Here is a 26,441-nt window from a genome sequence, read left to right as displayed (position 1 = left end):
TATCAGGAAGAGCATGCTCACATAACCCTAGTCAAAGGCTCTCAGGCTTGTGACTTTTCTGTTTCCATGGCTGAGCATCCAGCCAGTGACCCGGGGTGTGGACTGGGATGTCCCTCTGTGCTGTGGAATGAGGCATGAACATGGGAGGCAGCACGCATAGCATGTCCCCACCTTTTCCCTCCAGCTTTGCTCCCCTTTCTGGATAGGGGACAAGGACAGATTCTAAAAAGGACTGAATATTTGTGTCCAGACCCCAACACTTATATACTGAAACCATGAGCCCAATGGGATGGTATTTAAAAGTGGAGCCTGTGGGAGGTGATTAGGCCATGAAGGTGGAGCCCTTGTGAATGGGATTAGCGACTTTCATAAGAAACCAGAGAGCTAGGTAGCGTTCCTTCCACCATGTGGGGATATAACAAGAAGTTGACAGTCCACAACCTGGAAGAGAGCCCTCCCCAGAGCCCGACCGTGCTGGCACTCTGATCTCGGACTTCCAGGATCCAGAACTGTGAGGAACAATATCCGTTGCTTATAAACCACCAGTCTACGGCACTTTGTTACAGCAGTCCAAACAGATTAAGACAGGCCCCAACTAAGAAGCATATCCTCCAGAGGAAGTTATCTCAGTGACCTCTTCTGTCTATCTCTCCCTCCATGGCTTTGTTTGTAGATCCTAGGACCAGAAGGGACTTGGCTTGTGTTGTTCTACATGTGCTGCATGTTAGTGAGATGCCAGGCAAAGTGCTAAGTGTCTTACAGGTGTAAGAGCCTCTGTCAAGGCCTAGGAGAGTGATCTCAGATACCAAAGCTGGTTGCAGACCAAACCAACACTCCAGGGAGGGAGTGGAGAACCAGTGAGTGGCACTGAGAACCCGTCCCTTAGCAAAAGATCAGGGGCTGGAGAGAACTTGTGAAAGTTTTTGGAGAGAACTATTTGTGTGCCGTGAGCCCCAGCCCCCTGGAAGGATGGGCAGGGTGCCTACGTCTCACCTCACTCCAAGGTAGTGTGGGTTCTGTGGGTCCTTGGAGCCTGACATGTGCCCCCTGATGCTTGAGGACCCAGGAGACGGGTGTCTATTCCAGCCGGGAAAATAAAAAATGTTAGCAGCGGGTTGGCTGGTGGCTCTGGCTACAGAGCAAGAAGAGCAGCTGCTTTCTTCTAATTCTAGGGAAAAATAAGATCCAAATGGTGCCAATGGGCCCACTGTGGGCCTCTGGAGAGAAGACTAGCATGAGTTCAACCTAGGACCCGTCCAAGTGGGCAAGCGGACTGCAGCAGAGAGAAGCTGGGGCACTGTCAGGAAGGACCAGTCCACCCGCCAGAGGGAATCCTTCACCCTCACTGGCAGACTTGCAGGGAGCAGATTCCCAAGACACAGAGACTCCAACGAACCAGGAAGGACTCCCCTTTCCCTCCACAGAGTCCTCCAAGGCTGGAGAGCCCACAGCCTATCTCAGATGGCATCTACATCAGTCCTGACCCCCCACCCACACCCCTCATCCCTGACCTCTCATCTTTCCCCTTCCACTCTCTCCTGGAGGGGTCAGGAGCCCCATGTGGGAATAGGGGTAGAAGGAGTAGAAAAGCAAAGCCAGAAAGACAGAAACCAGCCACACCCCCTCCCCAGTGGTGGACGCCTGTCTGCAGCAGCCCAACCTGCCACTACTCCTTGCCCAGTCTACAAAATTGGAATTGAGGGTGATCATTTGCTTTATAAAAGGACTTTTCTTTTAACCCAAAGGATTCACCTTTGAAGAAATATCAGCTTTCCTTTAAAGACAGACCTTTTCCAAAGCATTTTCAATTATTTGGATGGTTAAGGTTTTGCATATCTCTGTCTTATCACCCCACTTTAAGAATGAGCTTTTGTGAGCAGATACAGTGCCTTATTCTCCTTCTGTCCCCTCCACAGGACCTGATCACCAGAGGCACTTAAAGATCTGATGACTAATACACAATTTTCGGGGACACACTGATTGTATAAAGTGAGGTACAGCCCTAAGCAGGACCAACCCACTGCATTTCCAGATTGCTCCAGCTGAACAAATACACAAACCATCCCCACCCTTTTTTTCTCTTTGCATTTTCAAGCAGTAGGTGGTGGTAATAAAAACACCACCTCGAATTGGGCCAGCACTTTACAGTTTCAAAGCCACTTTCCTAACCCATAGTCACTCTCCACCCCACGCTCATCCCCAAGCCAGGCCCATCCATTTCCACCCACACCCCTGCTTCTCCTGATGGCCAGCCCTGTGCCAGCCACTGCCAGGTGGGGCCACGTGCCCTCCCTCCAGCGAGTCCACGTGTGATGTGGACAGTTTCCTCAGAAAGAGTCAGCTGGGCAGAAATGTGGGCAGAGAGCAGAGAGCAGCTTGTTCAGGTTCTGTTTATTATGTTCTCACAGCCTTGTTTATAGTAAAGGTGAATGACATGATTCCACTTCACACGGTAATGAAACAACTCAATGAGGACTCCATCAGCCGAGCGGTTTATATGGCAGATGAGCTGCTACAAATCTATTGTGTGCTCGCCGCGTGACTCAGCTAATGCTACCGGGGTTGGAGCGCACACCGAGCCCAGCCACCTTTTCCATACCTGACAGAGGGAAGGGAGTGGAAAGACCTAAAAGGGAGTAAGAATCAGGAAAGGAACCGTTTATTGAAAGGACCCAGAGCCCAATCTAGGAAGGCCAGTGGCCCCATCCTGAAATCTCTCATCTTGGTCCACAGCATCTTGTGGAGTCCTGAGAGGCCATGGAGACAGGAAGGCATCTCTGCTCTTGGCTTCTTCCTCCACCATCTCATGCTGAGTGGCATGGTGGGACAGGCTCTCAGTGCCCGGGAGACTTTGCCACCTCTCTTGCTTCTAACCCAGAGGGATGCAGATTTAAAGAGGTCTGACACTTGGCAGAGTGAAGGGTGGCCTGCGATGGAAAACTGTGATGCCTCTGCCTTGCGTGGAAGTGGGCGCAGACAGGGTCAGGAGAACTCTGGACACTCTTGTTGCTGGGAGACCGCCCTGCTTCCGCATTTGCTACTCATCCCTTCTCCTCTGATCCACGAAGAAGTAGACACCATGTTAGCGGCTGGTCTCTCCCACCTGCTCCTTCTTCTTCAGTCTTCCACATTCTACCCTCATCCAGCTCTCAGCATAGTTAAGTTCACAGCTTTCCCTCACAGCAGAGCCAGCTGAGCTGCTCAGCTCAAGTGCCCAGGGCCTGCACCCAGAGGCTGGGCCCACAGCCTGCGCAGAACGCTCTTTCACAGCTTTGGTTTATTCAGAGCAGCAGTTCTGGGGAGAGCACCGGAGATTAAAATCAACTAGGACCTTCCCAGCTGCCATCCAACCTGGGACCAAAGAGGGAATGGTGAGGGCTTGGAAAGGCCTCACAGATCTTGATATCCCCAGGATGTGACACTCTCCACTGAGAAATTTGTAAGTTGTGTTACTACTATTATTATTACCATGACCCTCTTCACTCACCACTTGAGTGGGGATTCCAACTACCTTGTCACGTGGCCTTGGGTACAGAGACACAGCCTAATGCAAAAATGGCCAAACACAAGGGCACAGGAAAACAGACAGGGGAAACAGCCTAGGAGACAAGCTTGGAGGAGACAGGACTCAGAAAGTATGGCAGAGCGTCTTTCAATCAAGGGTCCCTTCAGCTACCACCTTCAGCATGGCCACTGCCCAGCAATGCACGCACCTTTATCTCAAAGGAGCAAGTCAGACCCAGAGGGCATAGAGGCAGCCATCCCGAGTCCGGCTGCAGGGCTGGCCAGGTTCCTCGGTATCTATGTGCTTGCATGTGGAGATACGCCAGCCCCCTTGGCCCGCACATCTGTGTCTCCCCCCAGCCCCCCGCTGTGTTCCTCCTCACTCCTTAGACCAATGCTTCCTAAGTTCAGCTGCACATTGGAATCACCCGTGGAGCATTAAAAGTGACTGATGCCTGGGTCTCTACCAGAAGCTTCTGATTTGGCTCTTCTGGGGTGGGACCTGGACATCTGGGTTTTAAGAACTCCCTAGGTGATTCTAAGGAGCAGCCAAGGTCGTGAGCCTCTGTCTAAGACCATCTTTTTTCCAAGTCCACAGGCCACTAGCCACCTAGGAACTTATTAAAAATATAAATTTCTGGGCCCCATCTCAGGTCTATCAGATCAGCATCTCTGGGTGTGCACCTGGGAATTAGCATTTGTCACAGGCTTTCCAGGTGATTCCTGTGCATGCTCAAGTTTAATGAGAAGGACTGCCTCAGAGGATTCTTCCTCACCCCAGAGGTGCCCAAGGCCATGAATGGTTGATACTGACAGTATTCTATTTAGTTTGCCAAGGGCAATGACGAATCTCACACCAGCCCCCAAACAAGTTAGCCCTCCAGTGGGGCAAGGTCATTCAGGGATGGAGAGCAATTCTAGAAGTCACAGCTCTGCCTAGACTTGCCTGGACTTGCCCTGCCCTGGCTTGCCTGGAGCCTGCACAGGCCCAGGACTGAGCAAGCCTGAAGTCCAGAAGGCAAGTCCACAGTACAGGCCCGGCTTGAGGAGCAAAGGAAGACAGGAAATAAATGGAATGATACCCAAGGACATGGGCTTGTGGAAGAGGCAATGGGAGAGAGGGCAGAACTGGGAAACATGGAAGCTCAGGGATGAGGTATGCTTGGATATTGCTCTAGATGTTGTAAACATTTCTCTTTGTTTTATCACAGACCAAAATCTGGGTTGGCACGACCAGAGTGCCTAAAAGTAGGCATCAGAGTGGAGAGCTCTGCGCCTCTTGTGGGAAGCAGGGCATACAAGGTATGAGGAAAGCTCCACCCCACAGGAAGATCATGTCTGCCGTGTACTAGTCTAATGCTCACAATTGTCACACACACGCAAACACACAGAGACGCTCCACAGGAGTACCATAAATTTAGCTATCACGTTCCTCTACACACGGACACACGCCCACATACCCTTGCTTAGCTGCAAAATTCAGGATCCCCAAGCTGGGTCTTTCACACCTCTCCATTGTGGGAGGAAGTCACCAGGGCCCCATGACACCATCATCTGCAGCCTTCATTTCCTCAATAGTTGGCGAGAACTCTAGGCCTCTCTATGAGGCCATCGCACGACATTCTTGTTCAGGTTTTTCTCCTTGGGATAGTGGAAGTGGTGAAAAGGCCCCTTTTAGAATGTTTACATTTCTATAACTCTGTGCAGTTCCAATTTATATGCACCTCATATTCGACAGTAGAGTTGGCAGCAGATGCACATTTCATATGTAAACAATGTTTAAAATACCCTGTTAGAGAATTTAATCATTAAATTAATTCTGGCAGCTTTATCTAAGAAAGAATGATTTGTTTTTTTAACCACGGTTGGGAGGATGCTACCTAATCTAACTAGGAACACCCATTTCAGGCTTTGGAGTTCTCAAACACAAAATTCCACAGGTCTTTTCGGTGTGAGGGCTAAGAGACATGTATTCTTCTCTCCCCTTGAGGTTCACACAGTCATGCCCACCCTTACTCACAGATAACAATGTGCCGTAGCAGTGCAGTGGCCCTAGCACTAGTGGGACTCAAGGGCCTTCTTGGCCTGGTCTAGCTATAGCTAAAAAAGGAAGAGATTCTCAAAGTTACCAGAGAGGAACACAAGCACTAGAACACCACCAGCATAACCTTAAAAGGCCCCTCACCCCTTAAAAGGAGAATGGTTCAGCCCAGTTCTCAATCGCCTGCACTCCAGAGCTTATGCCTAATCATGTGCTGTTCCACTTAGTCAAGCTGAACGTTTTGTAGATCTGCAATGAATCCAAATCCATTGGTCGTGAATTATCCCAATAGTAACTCCACTCTGTTATCCTCTCCACCTGGAAACCAGCCTCTTACATGCCCCTCTTTCATTTTCTGGTCTCTCTGCTAAAGGTTCATCTCCTTGGCACTAGTCTTGTGCCAAAGTCAGCTTTTTCCTGGGTAGCTAGAGTAGGTTCCAGGCTGCTCACTCATCCTCCAAGGAAGAATTGCCTGACATATTTCCAAGAGCAGCTGCAGGGTACCATGAAAGCATTTTAGGAAGGTTCTCCACGTCCAGATGTTCACAGTGATCTTCTTAGCCACACCTCCTATTTCATGCTCAATTCCAAAAGGTCAAAGATCAAGAAAGAAGCTGCTTCATGGTACCCAAGAGAGACAGATCTTTCTAAGAAAGCATGTTCTCAGGAAGTATGCTGGAAAGAGTTTCAGCCTAAATTCCCATTCTCCCCCATCATAATTACATGACCGGCATGGAAGGGGGGAGGTGCAGATACAGGGAAAGTATTAGGCACCGTGGGAGCACTCCATGCTATAGGAATTCACCTCCCTTTGCCAAGCTGTCATCCTAAGAGATCGGTGATGTATGATGCTGCAGAGAGGTGAGGGCAGAGAAGACACTGAGCAACAGACAGGTTACATGGTACCCCTTTGAATAGAAGTCTACTGGTGCTACATATCCTCGTCTCTTGACTTCTGGAAAAGTTCTTCATAGAATTGAGGAAGATTTGCAAGCTGTATCTTTCTTAATGGCAGTTCCACTTCAGAAGTCATGAAGGACATCTCCCAAGACTCTGGAAATGTAAGGTTAGGGTAGTCTTGTGAATTTCCTAGGCCAAGATGGGAAGTAATCACAGTTTTTCACACTGGTCCAATGGAAATGGAAGAAACAAACAACTCCATGGATTTCACTCCTTCTCCAAGAGGTCACCTGTCAATGACAGAACTAGAAACCTGGAATTCCACAGAAACCTCTCTCCTAAGCTGTGAGGTCCCAGTGAGCAGAGCTGGCCACTACAAATCACAGAGTTGAGCCCAAGTCTTTCAGCTATTCCTCCCAGGGATTTACAACAAGTGGAGAGTCAGGAATCCTAACTGAGGAGGGTGTGGAGGTGGTGGGAATTGCATTTGCATTATTTACAGATTAGCCTAGCACAGCAAATCTGCCCTTTCAGCGGAGGTGACCCAAGGCATTATATGAAGGGCAAGTTGCTGACCCAGAAAAGGGTGACAGCGGCAAGGCGCTACCACTAACCAAAACACAAACGTGGGTAAATGGAATAGAGTCCAAGCTCCGGCAGCTGGGTCATGCTTTGGAATGGCCCTTCATTCCCTCCTCACCCCCGCCTCCCACCCCCAATGCCACCGCTTTTGAACACCTATGACATTTCACATTAGAATATGATCTTGGCAGCAAGGGGAGGGGAAAGCCGGTGATTTCCAGGAGTCTCCTTCTGAGGTCTAACTGAGCCTCCTCTGGCTTTGGGACAGCAGATCTAAGTACATTTTGGACCTCAGGAACCTGGGGTAAGAGTCTTTCTCCATGAGGCTGTGTACTTTTCCTTGGGCTTGGTCAAAGCAAGTCAGGGACGGCTCCTGCAGGTTCTTCCTCGTGGCTTCTCGGGTCTGGAAGTCAATGTTTACCTAGAGATACAAACAGAGAGCAAGGTCACATGCCCTCAAGGGCCAAGGTTTCTGGTAGTTGGCCGTAACTATGCAGTAATTATTAATGACAGCATCTACATGTTTAAGGTGATTTCTGCTTTTCAAATTGCTTCCATGGAGGTCATCCCTTTGATCACAGCAAGAGTCTGAAGACCAGATATTCTCAGTCCCAATTGATAGACAACAATATTGAAAAGAAGAGACTAAAAAGCTTGTTTAAAGTAGTATGGAAAGTTAGTAACAGAGCCAAGGCAAAATCCCAAATTACTTGAATCCCTAATCCAGGGACCTTCACCGTGGCAGGCAAAGGCATAGATCCAAGCCAGTTGTTAATGCACGTCCCCTGAAGTAAGCTTTCTCTCCCGTCCTTTCTTGTCTACTAAGGAAACAAATGCCCTGTGGAGGGAGGCCCTGGTTAGAATGTACATCTCTGTTCCAACCAGTATTATAAAGGGCCTGTGTCATCTTAGCCAACTGGTAAAGACTTCTCGCATCCCAAGTCAAAGCATAATTGAAGGAATCTAAAAATGCAATGCACCTAAACTTGTAGCAAACATTTTTCTTCATTTAAACCCTCCCCTCCCAAGTAACATTCTGTATTATAACTCACAACAGCAGTATAATAGAAATTCATCCTATTATTATAAATAAGTATAATTAAATAATATAAATAATTGTAATTACTCATTAACGAGCAGTGGCAAATGCTGAACAGGTGCCTTATCTCTCATGCTCTGAAAGGTAGGTACGCTTTTACATTGGGGAAATTGAGACCCAGAGAGGTTTAGTAACTTGACCAAGATCTCATAGCTAGTAAGTGGTGGAGCTAAAATTGAAACAAGATTTCAAAGCAGATCTTGTTTTGAAAAGCTATGCTGCCTTCCATCAGGAAAATGAACACAGTCTCGATAGCATTTATGCTTGCAAAATCTCTGTAGCAACACAGTTCCTGCTAGCACATGTTTAACTGACAGACAACTAAAACACTCTTAATGGAGCTCCTTTGATGGAAGCCCTGGGTTTCTGTTTCTTAAAAATGATCCTTTTTTCATCAAGGGCCACCAGAGTGATGAGGCTCAGTTTAGTATAAGAAAGTCCTCATCAAGCCTGGCTCAGATCGTCTCTGAGGAGAGAAATGCAAGCTAGGAGCCGTGGATAGACAGGATGTTCGCTGCTGCCAACACACCTCCCGTGGAGCCTGCACATCCACAAACTCCTCAAAGATCCTATGGGCCTTAGAGACCAGTTTTGCAGTTGACCTGGTCTTCTTGAACTCCTCACAGGCCAACCAGAACTCCAGGTTCTCCTCACTGAACTCCGTCTTCAAGAAGGCACGGAATGCAGCCACCCCATCTGCGGATGTGGGAGGAAGAAAAGAAGAGAGATAGGAAGCAGCTTAAGTTTAAGAACTGTAGACGAAAGAAAGGAATAGTGTGAGGGTGCCCCTAATTGTCCAAGCTCACTGCTCCTCCACACCCTCTTGAAGACCCCATTCTCATCTGGGTGCAGTGGCTCACGCCTGTGATCTCAGCACTTTGGGAGGCCGAGGTGGGTGGATCACCTGAGGTCAGGAGTTTGAGACCAGCCTGGCCAAAATCTCTACAAAAAATACAAAAACAAATTAGCTGGGCATTGTGGCACATGTCTATAATCCCAGCTACTTGGCAGGGAGGCAGGAGAATCACTTGAACCCAGGAGGCAGAGGTTGCAGTGAGCTGAGATCATGATATTGCACTCTAGCCTGGGCGACAGAGCGAGACTCCATCTCAAAAAAAAAGACCCCATTCTCTTAGACACACAAGTGTCCTCAGAGGCAAGCCATGCTTCGTATTCAAGAGCCACAGGGCCGGATGCAGTGTCTCATGCCTGTAATCCCAGCAGTTTGGGAGGCAGAGGCAGGTGGATCATCTGAGGTCAGGAGTTCGAGACCAGCCTGGCCAACATGGCGAAACGTCATCTTTACTAAATACAAAAAATTAGCTGGGCGTGGTGGTGCATGCTTGTAATTCCAGCTACTTGGGAGGCTGAGGTGGGAGAATTGCTTGAACCCGGGGGTCAGAGGTTGCGGTGAGCCGAGATCACGCCACTACACTCCAGCCTGGGTGACAAGAGCAAAAGTACGTCTCATAAAAAAAAAAATAAAAAGAGTCATAGTGATATTACAAAGCCACATTTAGGAAGCTGTAGTAATATATTTGAGGCACAGTTGTCTCTATCCCCTGGGTCTACTGGTGAGCTATGTTGCTATTTAATAATTTGGTCAAATTATTTGTTCTCTAACCTAATCCAAGTCAACCACCCTGAGGAAACACACAACTTGTTACAAGATGAACTAGAGGGAAGTGTGAATGTCTCATCCTTTGCTACCACCAAAAAAAATCTGAAAGTAAACTACCTACTGAAATGCAGTCAGCAGTGTCATTCTGTTACCTGGACGGGGTTGCAAGCCTCTTTTAAAAAAACCCTTTGAGGTGCTGTAATTTGACCTTTTATTCCATGTGTCCTTTATTTTAAAAGATATTGCCTATCAAATTATGTTTTAATTAAGATTGATCATGATTTTTCTGCCAAGTGATTTAACAAATTAATATGCCTTTTCATTTTGATTAATCAATTTCATACATATTGTCAAGCAGTGTTTCCAACCAACACAAGATGAGCAGGGTTACCATGTCGAGTTAGAAAGAGAAATCACATTTATTGATAGCTTATGCATCCAGTTAATGTTTTTATTTAAAATTTTTTTTATAAGTTATTTCAACCTCAACACATTCCCCTCTAATCAAATAACGCTATAGTTTTCTATAAACTGTCCTCAGGGGAAGGGCACATACAACCTAGAATAAAGAAGTGTTCTACTGGTTATAAAAGACCCTGGCAATAATCTTTTCTTTTCTAAAATTCCCCAAAGAACAACATGTTAACAACTCTTTTTTTTTTTTTTTTTTTTTTTTTTTTTTGAGATGGAGTCTTGCTCTGTTGCCAGGCTGGAGTGCAGTGGCACAGTCCCGGCTCACTGCAACCTCTGCCTCCCAGGTTCAAGCGATTCTCCTGCCTCAGCCTCCCGAATAGCTGGGATTACAGGCGTGTGCCACGACGCCCAGCTAATTTTTGTACTTTCAATAGAGACGGGGTTTCACCGTGTTGGCGAGGATGGTCTTGATCTCTTGACCTTGTGATCTGCCTGCCTTGGCCTCCCAAAGTGCTGGGATTACAGGCGTGAGCCACCACTCCCGGCCAACAACTCTTAATTCTAGGTGACAGGATGACCTGGGCATCTGACGTCCACCACTATCCACCAGGACCGTGCACTGGCCAGGGTCATTTGATGGATGGCTGGTGCCATGCTGTTGATATATTCAATGCTTACTTTTACTTTCTTGAAATGTTTTCATTTCTCTGAATAAAAAAGGTCATTGTATATCTTTGTCTTTCAAAATACATATTTTAATGTCTATACTAGAACAGTATCAAAAAAGCCACACCTTTACTTGCAAGAGCCAGGAACTTAAGAGAAAGGTTTCCGGGTGACTCCCAACACTAAGCTTTAAGTCACAAGGAGATTTAAGTTTGGAAGCCTGAGCTTAAAGTCATTTTAAAAAGTAGGAATGGCCGAGCGCAGTCGCTCATACCTGTAGTCTGAACATTTGGGAGGCTAAGGTGAACAGACTGCTTGAGCCCAGGAGTTTGAGACCAGCCTGGGCAACATGGCAAAACCCTGTCTCTACAAAAAATACAAAAATTAGCCAGCTGTGGTGGTTTGTGCCCAGCTATTCGGGAAGTTGAGGTGGGAGGATCACCTGAACCCTAGAGGTTGAGACTTATCCAAGTCAGGTCATTTTGAGAGTGAAGGCTGCATTACTGTTAATTACATGCAGACAATAATTATAAACCATGACCACCATAGGCAAAACCCAGGACACACGATCACCTTAACTCTAAACCACAAAGCATAGAGAAAGAATATAATGTAAGGTTACTTCCTGTCAGGCAGGAGGAAAATAAAATTGTTCCTGTACCAAAAAAAGAAGAGAAGAGTAACGTACTTTAGACTCAAATGAGAGGTCTGCTCAGGGCACCTCCTGCTCCCATTCCTACATTGGATTCAAAACTCTGGAGGAAGGGAATAGAAACCCAAGATAAACTGAAAATCAAAATGAAACAATGACACGGCAATGTTTAGGCAGAGATGGACTGAGAATCATTCATTCAATTCAGCAATGTCTTTTAAAACAACTACTAATGTAACAAAGTACAGATGCTTCTCAACTTATGATGGGGGTATGTCCTGAAAAACCCATCATAGATTGAAAATACCAAGAGTCAAAAATGGGCTTAATAAACCTAACCTACTGAACATCACAGCTCAGCCGAGCCTACCCTAATTGTGTTCAGAACATTTTTGGTACAGTATTTAGTAAATTGCATGAGCTATTCAGCACTTTATTATAAAACAGACACTGTGTTAGATTATTTGGCCCAGCATTGCAAGAGAGTATCACATCACATATTGCTAGCCTGGGAAAAGATCCAAATGCAAAATTTGAAGTATGGTTTCCACTGAATATATATATCACTTTCACACCATCCTAAAGTCAAAAAATCATAAGTTGAACCATAGTAAGTCAGAGAACAAAATCATAAAATCCTTGCCCATGAAATCTCTCAAGGAAACTCTGTCACCCCTCCCTCACTCTGTCCTCTCCATGGAGAAGATCCAGAAGTCTCCACAGGCTCTAGAGGGAACTCGGATTAGAGAGCCAGCCTGCCTGCCAGGAGATCCCCACTGCTTGTAGGAGGGGCCCCTGAGGCAGAGGCTACAGGCAGAGGTTGGAGGGAAAAACAGCTGGAGCTGTGGAAGCCTCAGTGCTCTTGGAGGAGGTTTTCTCCTTGAAGGAGACCCAGTGCCCTTGAGAACTAAGTGAAGGGCTGGTTTAGCAAAGGGGGACTCTGAGCAGTGACCAGTCCACGATTTCATTATCAATGGACACAGGGAGGACCCGAGGGACCGTAGGCCAGAGGTTCCCTCTCTGCCTCCATCTTACCACACTTTCCACTGTATTCAGTGAATGAGGAGGAGAATGAGGGGGCCCTAAAAGACTGTGAATTTATCTAAAAGAGTAACTGGAAAGTGACTTGGAAAAGCAACTCGGAAGAGCCTGTTGTTGGTTTTAAACCAGAAGAGACTACATTTTTCTAATGGGAGAGTTTAAGGTTGTTTGTGTCAGATTTTAATTTTTAACCAAACAGAAACAGGTGCTTATGAGCAAGGTGAATGCAGTTATGAACAAGGAAAGAATATTATCTTTCTGCCTTCCTTCATGGTACTGGTAAAGATAGCCTTGCTAAGGAAACTGTCTGGCCCTGTGCTAGATGAGGCACAGGCATCACCTCCCTAAATCCAGGTTTCAGCTCTGTTGGGTCTTTGTGTGGATGAATAGAGATAACTTCTGCAAAGTGCTCCAGGAGCCTGGCTTTACTTCTCATCTTACAGATGAGGAAACCGATGCTAAGAAAAGTGACTTGCCCAATTTCACACAGCTAACAATATGTAGCATTGAAAACTTCATATAAGGTACACTCACCTTCAATCCAACATAACAATAATGTCATCTTCATTCATTCATTCACTTGTTATGTGACTCAGGCTATGCTATGTGCTAAAAGCAGATATAATCATGACTTCACAGAACTTGCCATCAAGGGGAAGTTTGAGCCAAGAAAACGTAATGATGATGATTATGATGTAGTGTGATAAGTTACATGATAGAGAAAGCAGAGGGGTCATGAAGGACCCAGGAGGGGTGCCTTTGCCAGCCCTGAGGAGGGAAGGGAAGACCTGTGGGAGGAAGAGGCTTCTAAGCTGACATGGGAGGTAGGGGAGAGGGGAGCTAAGCAAGGGAAGGAAGGAGAGGAAGAAGAGAATTTCAGCAAAAGGGAACCACAGGAATGAAGGCCTAGAATTAAGAAAGTTTACTTGAGTAATTGGAAGTAGTTCATTAAGACTAGCATTTAATAATAATACAGCTGAAAATGACTAGGCCTGCTTATAGGATAGCATACACCAAGAGGCCTGTGAAAGAGCCAGAGAGACAGAAGAATTTTGCGGCACTACAAAAGGCCAGGAAGAGAACATTTCAGGAAGGAAGTGGTCACTGTGTCTAGTGCTGCCCAGAGGTCAAGCTAGATACAGTCTGAGAAGCAGTCACTAGATTCAGCAAATGTTGGCAAGAAGAGTTTTCATGGTGTGGTGGGGCTCTAGCTGTCCCATGGTATGTACAGTGGTGAATGAGACTGAAGGAAGTGGAAACAGTCATTCAGATGATGCTTGCAACAAATTTGGTAGAGAAAAAAGTAGAGAAATAAGACAGCATAGCTGGAAGGAAACATGAAGTCAGGAAAGAGATTTTTTTTTTTTTTTAAGATAGACTTGGGTAGAGCCGGGCGCAGTTGCTCACACCTGTAACCCCAGCACTCTGGGAGGCCGAGGAGAGCAGATTATGAGGTCAGGAGTTCGAGATCAGCCTGACCAACATGGTAAAACCCCATCTCTACTAAAAATACAAAAATTAGCCAGATGCAGTGGCATACGCCTGTAATCCCAGCTACTCAGGAGGCTGAGGCAGGAGAATTGCTTGAACCTGGGAGGTGGAGGTCGCAGTGAGCCAAGATCGCACCACTGCACTCCAGCCTGGGCAACAGAGTGAGACTCTGTCTCAAAAATAAAAAAATTTTAAAAAAGTAAAGAGATAGACTTGGGTATGTGTAAATGTTGATCTGATCAGAAAAGACCAGTTGAGCAGCAGAAGCTGAAGTTCAAGAAAAGAATCTGACAAAATGTTGCACCCAGGAAGGTAGAAGAAATATGATGAGGAGCAAAAAGAGGAGCTATGTATGAATGCAGGGAAGTTTCTCATTTCAGGCAGGAACTTGAAAGTCTGTCTGATGTTACCTGGAGAAGATGGTAGGGCCTAGGAAAGGCAGGGTGTTGTTTTTACTTATTTATTTAGGATCTGGGGCAAAGAATTTTACTTATTTACTATACACCAAGCTTTTTGCTCAGGACTTTACAAAACATTAGCTCAATTTATTTTCACAATGCTGATCCATAGATAATATCACTCCACTTTCCACAGGAAGAAACTAAAGCTTAGAGAAGTGGAATGCATGGCCGAATTACACAACCAGCAAGAGCAGGGCCAAGATTCCCAGCCAGGTCCATATGACTCCAAACCAAGGTCTCTCCAGATGTGTGTGCAGACAGAAGGGAAAGGGCACTGAAAATGAGAGATTAAAAGAAGCAAAAGAATAGTATTTGGTGAAGGCAAATTTTAGAGTAGAGGGACCAAGAAAAAGTGAAAGAACTTCTTTTCCTTAAGGACAAAGGCAAAGAAAAAAAAGAGAGAGGTAGAGGAAGATAGAGAAAAACAGCCAGAAAAGGGACATATTTGAGAAATGTCAAGTGAGACAGCCTTAATCTTTGTTATTAATTTGGGATAAGGTCATTGTGAATGTGGGCTGCACCGACGTGCTAGGTTTTGGGGCTACGGCACAAACACATAAGATAAAGTCACCACCTCATAGAATTTAGAGGCTAGTCTAGTGTAACTGACATTAAGTGATAATTTACAATAATCAGTTGAGTAATTACAAACGCAGAGTGGGCTATAGTGGGGAACTCTAAGAGTGGGAAGGGTTTGGAACAGCGACCTTGGAAAAGTAAATAAAAATGTGATAAAAAACAGTCAAACAATTGTAAAGGCTTAAACTTAGATTCCTGGTGGAGTGACAATGCACCAAAAAGGGAGCAAGAACTTTTAATTTGATGGTGCATCTATTATTCAAAGAGAGGATCCATCAGTTCCAGGCTGGCAGATGATCCTTGAATCTGGAGAATAGCAAGGATTTAGCAAGTGGCAATTGGGACAATAGAGGAAGAGGAGAAAGATAAGCAGGAAGTTAAAAAAAAGGTTGAAGCCGGAGAAAGAATTTTAAAGTAACATCAGAAAGCATTGATAGCACACTTACTTTGGGCCCAGCACCACACCTGGTGGTTTATGAATCTTATGGTACTGGCTTCTCATGGCACATCTATAGCTTAGGTCCTGATATTTTCACCACTTTTTAGGAGAAAAAAACAAAGCTTAGAGAAGCCAAATAACTTCCCCAAGGTCACACAGTCTGTAAGTGGCAAGGATGCTAAACTGCAAAGCCAGCATTCTCACGCATGTAGAAGGACTAGCCTCTAGCTCTGTGTGACAGTAGCCTGAGGGATGCCTGTGCCAGTGACCACTGAAGTGGAGGGAGAGGACCCCCACTGTAGGGCAAGACAAGGAGGCCACAAGTGACACCATAGATGGTGACATTTCCAGGTGGGGTGTAGAGAAAATGAGAAAAGTCACTGCAGAAGGCAGAGGGGTATCTGAGCATATGTCAACATAGAAACAGGGTGCACATGGGCAGGAGAGTTCAACCAAGTTACACCACAAGCAGTTAAGGCTGACTCAGCAGGGATGGAGATTTGGAGTTGGAGATGTGTGGTGAACTCATAGCCAGCTCTCATTACCTAGCAGCCTGCTGAGGCAGAAGCTCCACAAGTCTTAGCTGGGAGCACCAGTTCTGACCAAAATCAGCCCCGTCATTAACTGTGTGACTTTGGACAACACACTCAACTTCACTGGGCCCCAGCATCCTCATCTGTAAACTAAGGGGGTTGGATATGATGAGCTTTCCCAGGTAGAGTTAGCTCCCTGTTCCATGTCCTCATGGCAACTTAGATTAGCCTGTATCAGACACAGCTCTTAGCTGATTGATTTTCACAGCTCCACAGTTCCATCCTTCTCCTCGTCAATGTCAATGTCAATGTCATCAGCGAGTTCTGTGCTGCCCAGTTTATATACAATAACTCAATCCTTACATCAACACTCCTAAGCAGACAGAGGCTCTGGAGTCACACAGCCTGGCATGACCTTGGAAAAGTGCCTTAACATCTCCAAGCCCAAGCGTTCTCATCTCTAAAATGAGAATAATGAATAATGTCAGGACTTACTGAATTGGGCTGTTATAAGGATTAAATGAGGCAAGCCACGTAAAAGTGCCTAGTAGTTCATTATAAGCAGTCAATAAGTGTTAGCTCTTAGCAAAGTGTGTTTTATAAATAAGGAAAGTGAGACATGGAGAGTTAGTTTGTAGTCACTTGGCCAGTAAAAGGTGAGAAGTGGATTTGCATACACGTCTGCGTGACTTCAGAGCCACCCTCCTCTCTCCTCTGGTGACAGCTGGCAGGCCTCCAAAGGAGAGATGGCCTGTAAGCCCAAATCAGGCAAACACACCACACACATACTACAGCCCAGCAAGTGTACCATTTGGCTCACAGACCTGGAGATTCTCCACCAAAAGGACACCTGCTGTCGCCTTCTCTGTGGTAAGAACTGAGGCCATTAGGTGCCACCAATAACTTGGAACCTGCCTAAAGTCTCTTCTCTCCCACAGAACTGATGGCCCGGTGGGGTGGCTTTTTCATGTCAAAAGAACTGAAGTGTGAGCAGAAAGGCATCTTTCCCAACCATGGCCAGGGGACGCTGTAACGAAGAACAGCTGAGTGGCCTTGTAAAGATGCCATGTTCTCTCAGGCAGCCTCAGCTCAAAATGTGGTGGCCTGCATTTGCAGGGCAGGCTCAGCAAGAGTGAGAGGAAAACCAAAAGAAACTTGAAAGTTGCCTGGAATTTCAAGGGAAGTGCTTGAGAGATGGGAAAGGAGGGGAGAATGGCCCTCCCTCATGGGCCCTTCCTGGGAGGGCCTGGACCTGAGATGCAACAGAGAACAGATTGTGGCAAAGACACCCCAACAGACACAGATCACAAAGGCTTGTGCAGACTGCACCTGCCCTCACCCCTCCTCCTCTGCTCACCCACTTTGTATGCCTACCCCTCTCAGCCCCAATCTCCCCCAACCCTTTTTATATTCCCTGAGCCTGCACTGAACAAAGAGATACTTTAGTCTGAACAATGGAAGGGAGAAGGTGGTAGAGGGCACTGCTGCAGGAGCCCCTCCTCTTGCCTGGAGCAGATGGCAGCAGTGGGCTTCTGTGGACAGACCACTTGTTCCCCCACCCACCCACCTGGCCCACCTTTCCTGCTTATGTGACCAAGCAAACAAATCCAAACACAACTGCGTAAAATCCTAGCCTATTGCGTGGAATAGAGCCAGCTCCACACTGCTTCTCCCCTTCCATCCACCTCCCACCTCCTCCCAGCAAGCTTTTCATCTGCTTCTTTCCCTGACTCCTCAGCATCTTTCCCTGCCCCTCTCCCTTTTCTCCTGTTCTTTTTCCTTTTTGTCCTCTTCCTCTATCTTTCCCCTTTCCCTCCACCAGGACTCTCCTGCTTGTCCATGAACTGTAGTTGGTTCCAAATACAGGATGCTGGTTTATTTCTGAAAGGCCCATTAATGTCTCCTAGCATCTCTCAGGGTGACATACTTTGCATTAGCTGTGTTTCCTCTGCCGAGGCCCCACATATCCCAGACCCTGCTCCCTCCCCAAGCCCAGACAACTGAAGTCCCCCCGCCCCAGTTTCCCCCGACAGATCTCAGGCAGTCGGAAAGAGTGACTACTCTCTGACCCCTGAAGCTGTTCTGCCTGGGATTCTGTCCTGGCTCTAACCCACACCAGCTAAGTGTGAGCTTGGGCAAGAGACTTAACCACTCTGTGCCTCAGTTCTCTCACTTGTAAGATGCAGGTCCTAACAGCATCTGCTCCATAGGGTTATGGGATGTGGTAAGTTCATACATGTAAACAACATGCAGGCCTGACACATAGACAGTGATTGCTCAATCCAGGTTAGTGACTATTATTCCTGCACTTCAGTGGCTTAAGGAGTCATCATACAGAACATAACATACCCAATACAAAACAATCCTGAGTAACTGAAAGTCAAGGAGGTGATGAACAGTTTGGGAAAATGGGAAGAGAAATGACAGAAGGACCTGCCGTTTTGTCATTTCATATTTATTTCACTTTGGTTTTCTTTGTATGACCCTTCAAGAAGTCAAGAGTGCTAAGAAAATTATAATTTTTTGAGATTGATACACATCTAGTGACAGGAAGGGAAAGACTTGTGTCCAGAATTCTTGGAACAGTGAGCAGAATGTTGGCATCTACCTGAGCATCCACAGAATCTCCAAGAACGCACCGCAGCTGTGCATGCTGCTTGCAGCTGGCTTTCTCCCTCTAGTTATTTGATGGAGGATGCTTACATAAGAAAGGAAACTGGGTCACTATGAATGAGCAGTGCAGCTGGACAGCAGGGAGTGAAGCTTAGGTGACAGTTCAAGGCCCAGGAGCCCTGATGTAGCTGGCATCAGGGTGGGCTTGAGCCTAGCTCAGTTCCCAGGCTTGGAAAAATACAAGAGCACAACAACAAAAACAATTTATTTTAAGTTCTCTATTTATGAAAATGCTGTCCTAAAAACCAGAGTCCTCTTGTATCCCCGAACAACTGGAGAAAATAAGCTGGTGAATGGGTTCCAAGACCAGACAGAGGAGAAGAATGGAAATTACATTTCTAAAATCCAGGATACATATACTAATAGTGATGCCAAAACTTCTTTGATCCAGAGACAAATCACTGCTTTGAAATTCATGATGAGAATAGCATCAGGATCACAGCTTTTCTTTTGTGAAATCTGTGAAATAAATTGTTTTTAAACAAATAACTGGAGGTGGCCACAGTGGTTTGCACCTGTAATTCCAAATATTCAGGAGGCCAAGGCAGGAGGATCTCTCGAGCCCAGGAGTTCAGGGCTGCAGTGAGCTATGACCATGCTACTGCACTCTAGCCCGGGCCACAGAGCAAGACCCTGTCTCTAAAAAATTTTAAAAATAACTGGGATTAAGTAAGATTTATGTAGAGAGATTACGTGGAGAACAAACTATTTCCAGTTGTGACATTTTATTGGCAACCATTTGATATGCTAATTATACTTCAGTAGTGTGATTAACGTAATTTTCTTCATGATCTCTACTTCATTAGTATATACGTAGCAAGATGATTTATTATAGTTGTATTAGGACTTGAAGATTGTTAAAGTCTTTGCACCAGAAAGGACATGAGAGAGCCTATGATCAAACCCTACACTGGACACAAAAATGGTGAACTCTGAGGTGGCATGGCTTCTTATTCCTAGGATGTGATAGAAGAGTAGGGAGAGCCTGGGTTTACAACTCCTATTCCAATGTTCTTTCCTATTTTATCAAGGAGAAGCTGAGTCAGGTAACCAGAAAATCAAGGTGGAGCCTGTATCTGCAACTATTATAAGAAATCAGTGGGGTCGGGGGAGGGGAGAGGGATAGCATTAGGAGATATACCTAATGCTAAATGACGAGTTAATGGGTGCAGCACACCAACATGGCACATGTATACATATGTAACAAACCTGCACATTGTGCACATGTACCCTAAAACTTGAAGTATAATAATAATAAAATTTAAAAAAAAAGAAAAAAAAATACCCGGGTGATGAAATAATCTGTACAACAAATCCTCATGACCCAAATTTACCTATATAACAAACCTGCACATGTACCGCTGAACTTAAAAAAAGCAAAATACAAAATATACAAAATGCATGTGATTACAACAACGTCAAAATATTTTCTTTTATATCTTAATTTTTAAACTTCAATAAGTGTGTATTTTAGGAATTGGAATAAAACAAATGTTATTTATAAAAAAAAAAGAAATCAGCAAGAAATTTCCATTAAGGGGTAGACAAAAGAAGTGTCCCCCTAACAGGGTGAAGGTTTAGCATTCACAATGGAATCCTTTAATACTGGAGAAGTATTTTAAAACCTCATGTAGCCGGGCGCGGTGGCTCACGCCTACAATCTCGGCACTTTGGGAGGCTGAGGCGGGCAGATCGCGAGGTCAGGAGTTTGAGACCAGCCTGACCAACGTGGTGAAACCCCGTCTCTACTAAAAATGCAAAAATTACCGGGCACAGTGGCAGGCGCTTGTAATCCCAGCTACTCAGGAGGCTGAGGCAGGAGAATCGCTTGAACCCTGGAGGCGGAGGTTGCAGTAAGCCAAAATAGTGCCACTGCACTCCAGCTTGGGCAACAGAGTGAGACTCCGTACCCCACCCCCCTGAAAAAAGAAACCCTCATGAACACCAGTCCATAGCCTAAAAGATTTTGAAACTCAAGTATCCAGAAATATTGGTCTAGTTAGTTTGATGTAGAAATACCGCAGGGACTCACAAAAAAAAAAAAAAAAAAAAAGGGAATATACCAAATTTACCTTCTGGGCTTTTAAAAACTACATCCTCAATGGAATTCCCTCACATGCATGGGGAGGTTTGAAGAGGGGCTGCCAAAAGCTCATGAGGCAAAGGGGACGAGTGTGATGGGATTCAAAGAAGCCCTATTGGCAATTCTAATACTACCTCCAATCCACAAACTCAAGCTGCCTGTGGGATCAAGAAGCTGACACCATCTCTGGCATATAAGAGGTATGAAATGCATGTTTTCTCAATGAATTTAATATTATGTTAGAGCAAAAATAACTACAATAGTTATTTTTTATTGAGTGCCTCTATGGAGAAGTCATCATGCTTAGCATTTCAGAACCGTGATCACGCTGAACTCTCACAACTGTACAAGGTAAGCCTCATCATTCCCCTTCTACAGATGAGGAAGTGAGGTTCACAGAGGTTAAGTAATCTGAATACAGTCACATCACTGGTAAGTGACAGAATGGGTTAGAAGCCTGTCCAGTTGCTTTCATTCATACCTTTCTCAACAGGCTTTTAGTAGTTGCCTAATATATTCCAGGCATTCCTTCAATAAAGACCAACTGCACCCACATTTCTGGGTCCAAGTACAAACTACAACAAATGTGAAGATGACAGCAAGGAAGCAAAGACGTTTATTTTCCACCCATCTCTACTTTGCACATCTTTTTCTAGCTCTTATCCTCAATATATCCAGAAAGCACACCTGCCATATTTGTTTATTTACTGTGGAACCCTCCTCCCTACATATGTGGAAACTGGGATTCACAATGTACTGCTAGGGATGCGCTGCCTGAGCACTTTGGAAAGCTTCCATATGAGATACAGTCTTTAGTATGTTTCTTGGAAAGCACAGGCCACCTGCCCCACCAGGATGCTCCAGATTCCTGGTTTTACTCATGTGCCTTTGAGAACAGGGCTTCTCAAGCTGAGATGTGCATAAACCTTCCTGGAGGGTTTGTGAGAAAAAGATCCCCAGGCTCCAGCCCCAGGGATCCTGATTCAGTAGGTCCGAGAGGACCCCCAGATTTTTATTTCTCACAAGCTCCCAGCAGATATTGGTGCTGCCTCCCTTGGACACCACTTGGAGTAACGCTGTTCTAGAACCTTTTGGCTTGGAGAGGGATGTGGGGAGGACTGTGCAGTGAATGGAAGCCTGACTGTTCAACTATATGTTCTAGAGCTACAGGCCATTTAGATGAATAGTTTAAGAAATTTCATGAATTGATAATTTTAATGTTTGTTTATTTGATTGTTTGGGGTCTTCTGCTCGGTTGCTGTGTGACCAGCTCCAGTCATTATATTTTTATATCTCAACCATTATCTCAAAAGGGGCTAATTTTTAAAAACTAAAAGTCTCTCTGTGGGTATCCTGTTCTCAGAGATAGATAACAGCTCTGCAAATGCAGAAGAGCTTTTAACTGTACTATCTATTAACCCAGCATCCCCTGGGCCTGGTGGAATAGGTCAGGGAGACCCTCCACGGTCCGTGCAAACAGCGAAACAAGGCTAAACACCAAATAAATGCCTGGGGTGAGGTGCTCATTCACCCAGATGTGTGGTCACATATAAGAAGTGAGAGGAAAGGGGAGGAAACCTTGCCTTCACCTTCACCTTAAAACTGGAATAAATCTAACTTTTTATGTCCAAAAAGTATCAAAGAACAGACGGAGGCAAGAAGGAAGGGAGAAATAAGGGAAGGAAGGGAGGGAGGAAGGGAGGAAGGAAAGAAAGAGAATGAAGGGGAGGAAGGGAGCACCAACTCAGAGTTCAGGACTTAATGTCTCACTAAAAGCTAAACAAATAAAAAACGTTTGCATGAACCTCGTGAGGAATAAAGAAGAATACACACGATTTTGTGCCTATTTCCCAGCGACCTGTCAGAAAAGATCTTCCACAAATGAGGAACCTTTGCTCTCTTGGGTATAAGCTGCAGAAAAGAAAGTCTCCTGAGTGTACACACATTCACACACACACACACACACACACACACACACACACACACTCTTGGGGCCAGACTACAAGCACAACTCACAGACATGGAGCCTAATTGTTACTGGTGAACAGGAAAAAGATGCCAAATTAATGCACATTAGAAATCCTTCCGTATTTAATGAAGCCATCAGCAATTTCAATTTCATTGTTTGTTAGTGTTTGTTTGTTTGTTTTTAAGAGTCCTTAGCTAGTGGTTACTTTGCGGACCCCCATGGGTGCTTCTTCCACTTTGTATGGCATTTGTAAACAAATATAATTGGAAATAAAATGGCTCCAAACATTTGCCCTCCAGATTTTTAAATTCTAAGGTTTAAAAAATAGCAAAGTTGCTTTCTTTGGCTTGAGATTTCAGCCTATGAGGTGCTCAGCCAAGGAAAGGAGAAGCTCTTTAACACAGGCACCATAGCCCCTCTTCTGGTGCTGGAGCCATTTCAGCTCTGAAGCAGTATTTTATATAACCCTGCAGGCAGCGCTGAGTCAAACTACCTGCCAAAGGTGATTGGTTATTGCCCAGCCTCTCTCTTTGCTACAGAGAGCATCCTGGATCCAGCTTCTGACACCACCTCCTACTCCAGATCCTTCATTGTATAGGTGAAGAAACAGAATCTCTAAGAGATTGAGAGATCCCATCCCGATCATCCAGATATCCAGTAATAGAGCTGGGTCAAAATCGAGAGCACAGATCTGACTACCAGACAATGCTCTTTGCTTAATTGTCCAAAAGCACGTTCCCCAATTAAGTGGAAACCATGCTGTAAACCCAAAGCAGCCTCTGCCCCCAGATCAGTTAGGTCTTCTAATATTGACAAGACGGAATTGAAGAGAAGCACTGATGTCAGGATTCTATTTGGAATCTTGAGGCCACCCAGCGTGTGTAGTCAGCACACTGCATTGTTTCCTGTGTTATTGGTATGCATGCCTGTTCGCTCAGAGGCTGCATTCTCCACCAGAGATGGACTGTGCCTTGTTCATCTTTGTGCTTCCCCCCCTCCAGCTGCTTACCATAGTTTTTGCACATCATGAGCACTCAGTACATCTTTTTAAACATAAATGAGTGCCCAAAACACCCAACAGAACAGGGATGGCAAAGATGTCCTATAGATTGAGAATGGGGGGGAGGGTAATAATCATCTGTATTTTCTGAAACAGAAATCTTAAGGGGGACAGCTGCCTACATGTAGAGAATTACCAGGGAGTGGGTTCGAGACTCATGTACATTTTTTTTGGAGCCCAGTCATTCACGGATTCTTCAGTCTTCACTTCTTAGGACATGTTATTGTCTTAATTGCAAGCTCCACAAACCTCTGATCAACACTGCCCCTCCTAAGAGACCAGCACACGTGCGATCCCTTTGGAAAAGCTTAATCAGCCCTAATTGAGTCACAATACCAACCCAAATTAATTAGACTTTCAAAAAGTTGTCAACATCCTTCAAGATAACCTGGGCTGACTGCTCCATAGCCTTCACAGGGGAGTACATGTTCAAATTCTAAAAGCTTGAAATTCTACCAGTGACTCCTGAATAAAGACCCCTTCTTTTCAAAGACGTTCACTCCACTAGCTTTTTACTTCTATACTAAACAGAAACATAAACAGAACATCGGACTCCAAGAAGGATCACAAAACTTCAAAGTTCAAAAAGCCTATTTCTGCAGTAGTTTTATAAAGAAGCAATCTAGTGTCAGCTTGTTGTTTTGTTTTTTAAGAAACAGGGTCTCACTCTGTCACCCAGGCTGGAGTACAGTGGTGTGACCACAGATCACTGCAGCCTCAACCTCCTGGGCTTTAGCAAAATCCTCCTGCCTCAGCCTCCCGAGTAGCTAGGACTGCAGGCATTCACCATCACACTCCACTAATTTTTTATTTTAGTACAGACAGGGTCTCACTATGTTTCCCAAGCTGGCCCTGAACTCCTAAGCTCAAGTGATCCTGCCACTTCAGCCTCCTAGGTAGCTGGGACTACAGGCACATGCCACCACATCCAGATAATTTGTTAGAATTATTATTTTTTTAGAGATGGGGTCTTGCCATGTTGCCCAGGCTGGCCTTGAACCCCTGGCCTCAAGTGATCCTCCTGCCTCAGCCTCTAAAACGCTGGAATTATAGGTCTGAGCCACTGCACCTGTCAGCTTGTAACTCCTTATCAGAGTCTCCATCTCAGAAAAGTGTCATTGCATTCCTGAAAACCAAAAGCATCCCTGACAGAAGCAGAACCAAGTGTCTTCAGATTTAAAAGTCATCAAACCAGACAAATAAAATTAAACCTCTTACATTTCTAGGTCTTGCTACTGCAGCAATCTAAATATATCCTAAGCTTCCTATCACTAATTTCACCACCATAAACTCTGACCATAATGGCTTAATATTAATAATTGGCAGCAAAATTTGTAATCTTATTCTCAAGGCACATTTATTTTGCATTTGACAAATAAAAGTTTCATTTTAAAAAAAACCCCACCATATCCTTACAAAATACCTTTAAGTAGAGAACCTTTAATTAGAGAACCCGAAATCAATGAAAGGTGTCCTCTTATTAAATTTCTCATATTCAGTGACAGGTAGCAAGCATCTCCATCCCCATTTTAGAATGAGGAAACAGCCTCAGGGACTTGAACTGAGTCAGTTGTGAGGCTAAAATAGAAACCAAACTTCAAGATGACCTTGAATGAAATCCAGCCAGAAAAGAAGGCGTAAATTGGTAGTGACACTTGTTTAGCCTAATGTGACTCCAGGAAAAAAGTCAGAATAGCCTCATTAAAAAAAAATAGCATTACTGCAAATCCTAAATATTATTATACATTTGTCATTACCTTGGCAAATTCATCACATAAGCTTGCTGTTTGGGGTGTAGCCATATGTTACATATGCTATATCTATGCTGTCTTATTTTCCTTCCTAAGTGCAATCCACAGAAAACTAAAGTGACTGTCTCACAAAACTGCTTGCTACAATATGTACTTATTCTTAGATTTTGCATTTCATTTTAAAATCTATTCAAACGTATTTATTAATTAGTTTATCCAGATCAGCAGCATAGCTGGAGGGAACTGCTCATCAAATTGAAAGCAAAATCACTTCTAAAGATATCTGAAGACTGAGATTTTCTGTCAAGACCACCCAACTACTTAGTAACAATGCTGAGTCAAAATCAAGAACGCAGGTCTGACTCCCACCCAGTGCCTTTCATTTAATTGTACCAAACCATTTTCTCCAATTAAGTGGAAACACTACTCCAGACTAAAAGCAGCCCTCTGTTCCCAGATCAGTTAGGGCTTCTAATATCACTGCGACATATTTAAAAGGAGCAGGAAATGTCTATTTGAAGCCTCCTTTCTCTTCACAAAACCCCTCCCTCTTCCTCACTCCTGCTCTGCCATGCCCAGGTATTAAATGCCACCAGTTTCAAAGCCCATTGAATTTGAACTTGCACATAATGAGAAAAAGCAAGAGATGAAAAGTTTGGCTGACATCAAATTGCCCTCTCCACACCACGATATGCACAACTATTTCTGCCTTTGTGGGAAACAAAAGGCATTACAGATGAGGAAGAGAAAAATGGGAAAGAAAGGATAGCAGAAGTTGTATTCCAGTAAAATGTATAGTCAGTAAGAAATTGAGGGGTAAAATGCAGCTGGGATAGCAAACCCTCAAAATAAAAAGCAACAATAAAACTGAAAAACTGTCAA

The 26,441-nt window shown here is 44.9% G+C and overlaps 1 protein-coding gene across 4 annotated transcripts in view; it reads right to left on the bottom strand.

Annotated features, from left to right (window-relative positions):
• Positions 1–2,371: 2,371 nt before the first annotated feature.
• RGS8 (regulator of G protein signaling 8) overlaps positions 2,372–26,441 on the bottom strand; it is a 43,127-nt gene continuing 19,057 nt past the window's right edge. For 3 of the 4 annotated variants that reach the window (XM_058430810.1, XM_032137052.2, XM_058430811.1), the window contains 2 exons: positions 8,656–8,822; positions 7,215–7,448 (listed from right to left, as the gene is read on the bottom strand). In XM_058430810.1, the coding sequence (XP_058286793.1) occupies positions 7,266–7,448; positions 8,656–8,822 (350 nt within the window). In that variant the 3' untranslated portion in view covers positions 7,215–7,265. Of the gene's footprint in view, positions 7,449–8,655; positions 8,823–26,441 lie in introns of all 4 variants that reach the window. The other variant, XM_032137048.2, reaches the window with a different exon arrangement.

This window comes from Hylobates moloch, unplaced genomic scaffold (genome assembly GCF_009828535.3).
Source record: "Hylobates moloch isolate HMO894 unplaced genomic scaffold, HMol_V3 SCAFFOLD_18, whole genome shotgun sequence".
In the NCBI taxonomy this organism is placed as follows: domain Eukaryota; kingdom Metazoa; phylum Chordata; class Mammalia; order Primates; family Hylobatidae; genus Hylobates; species Hylobates moloch.
This window is presented reverse-complemented; position numbering and strand designations above follow the sequence as displayed.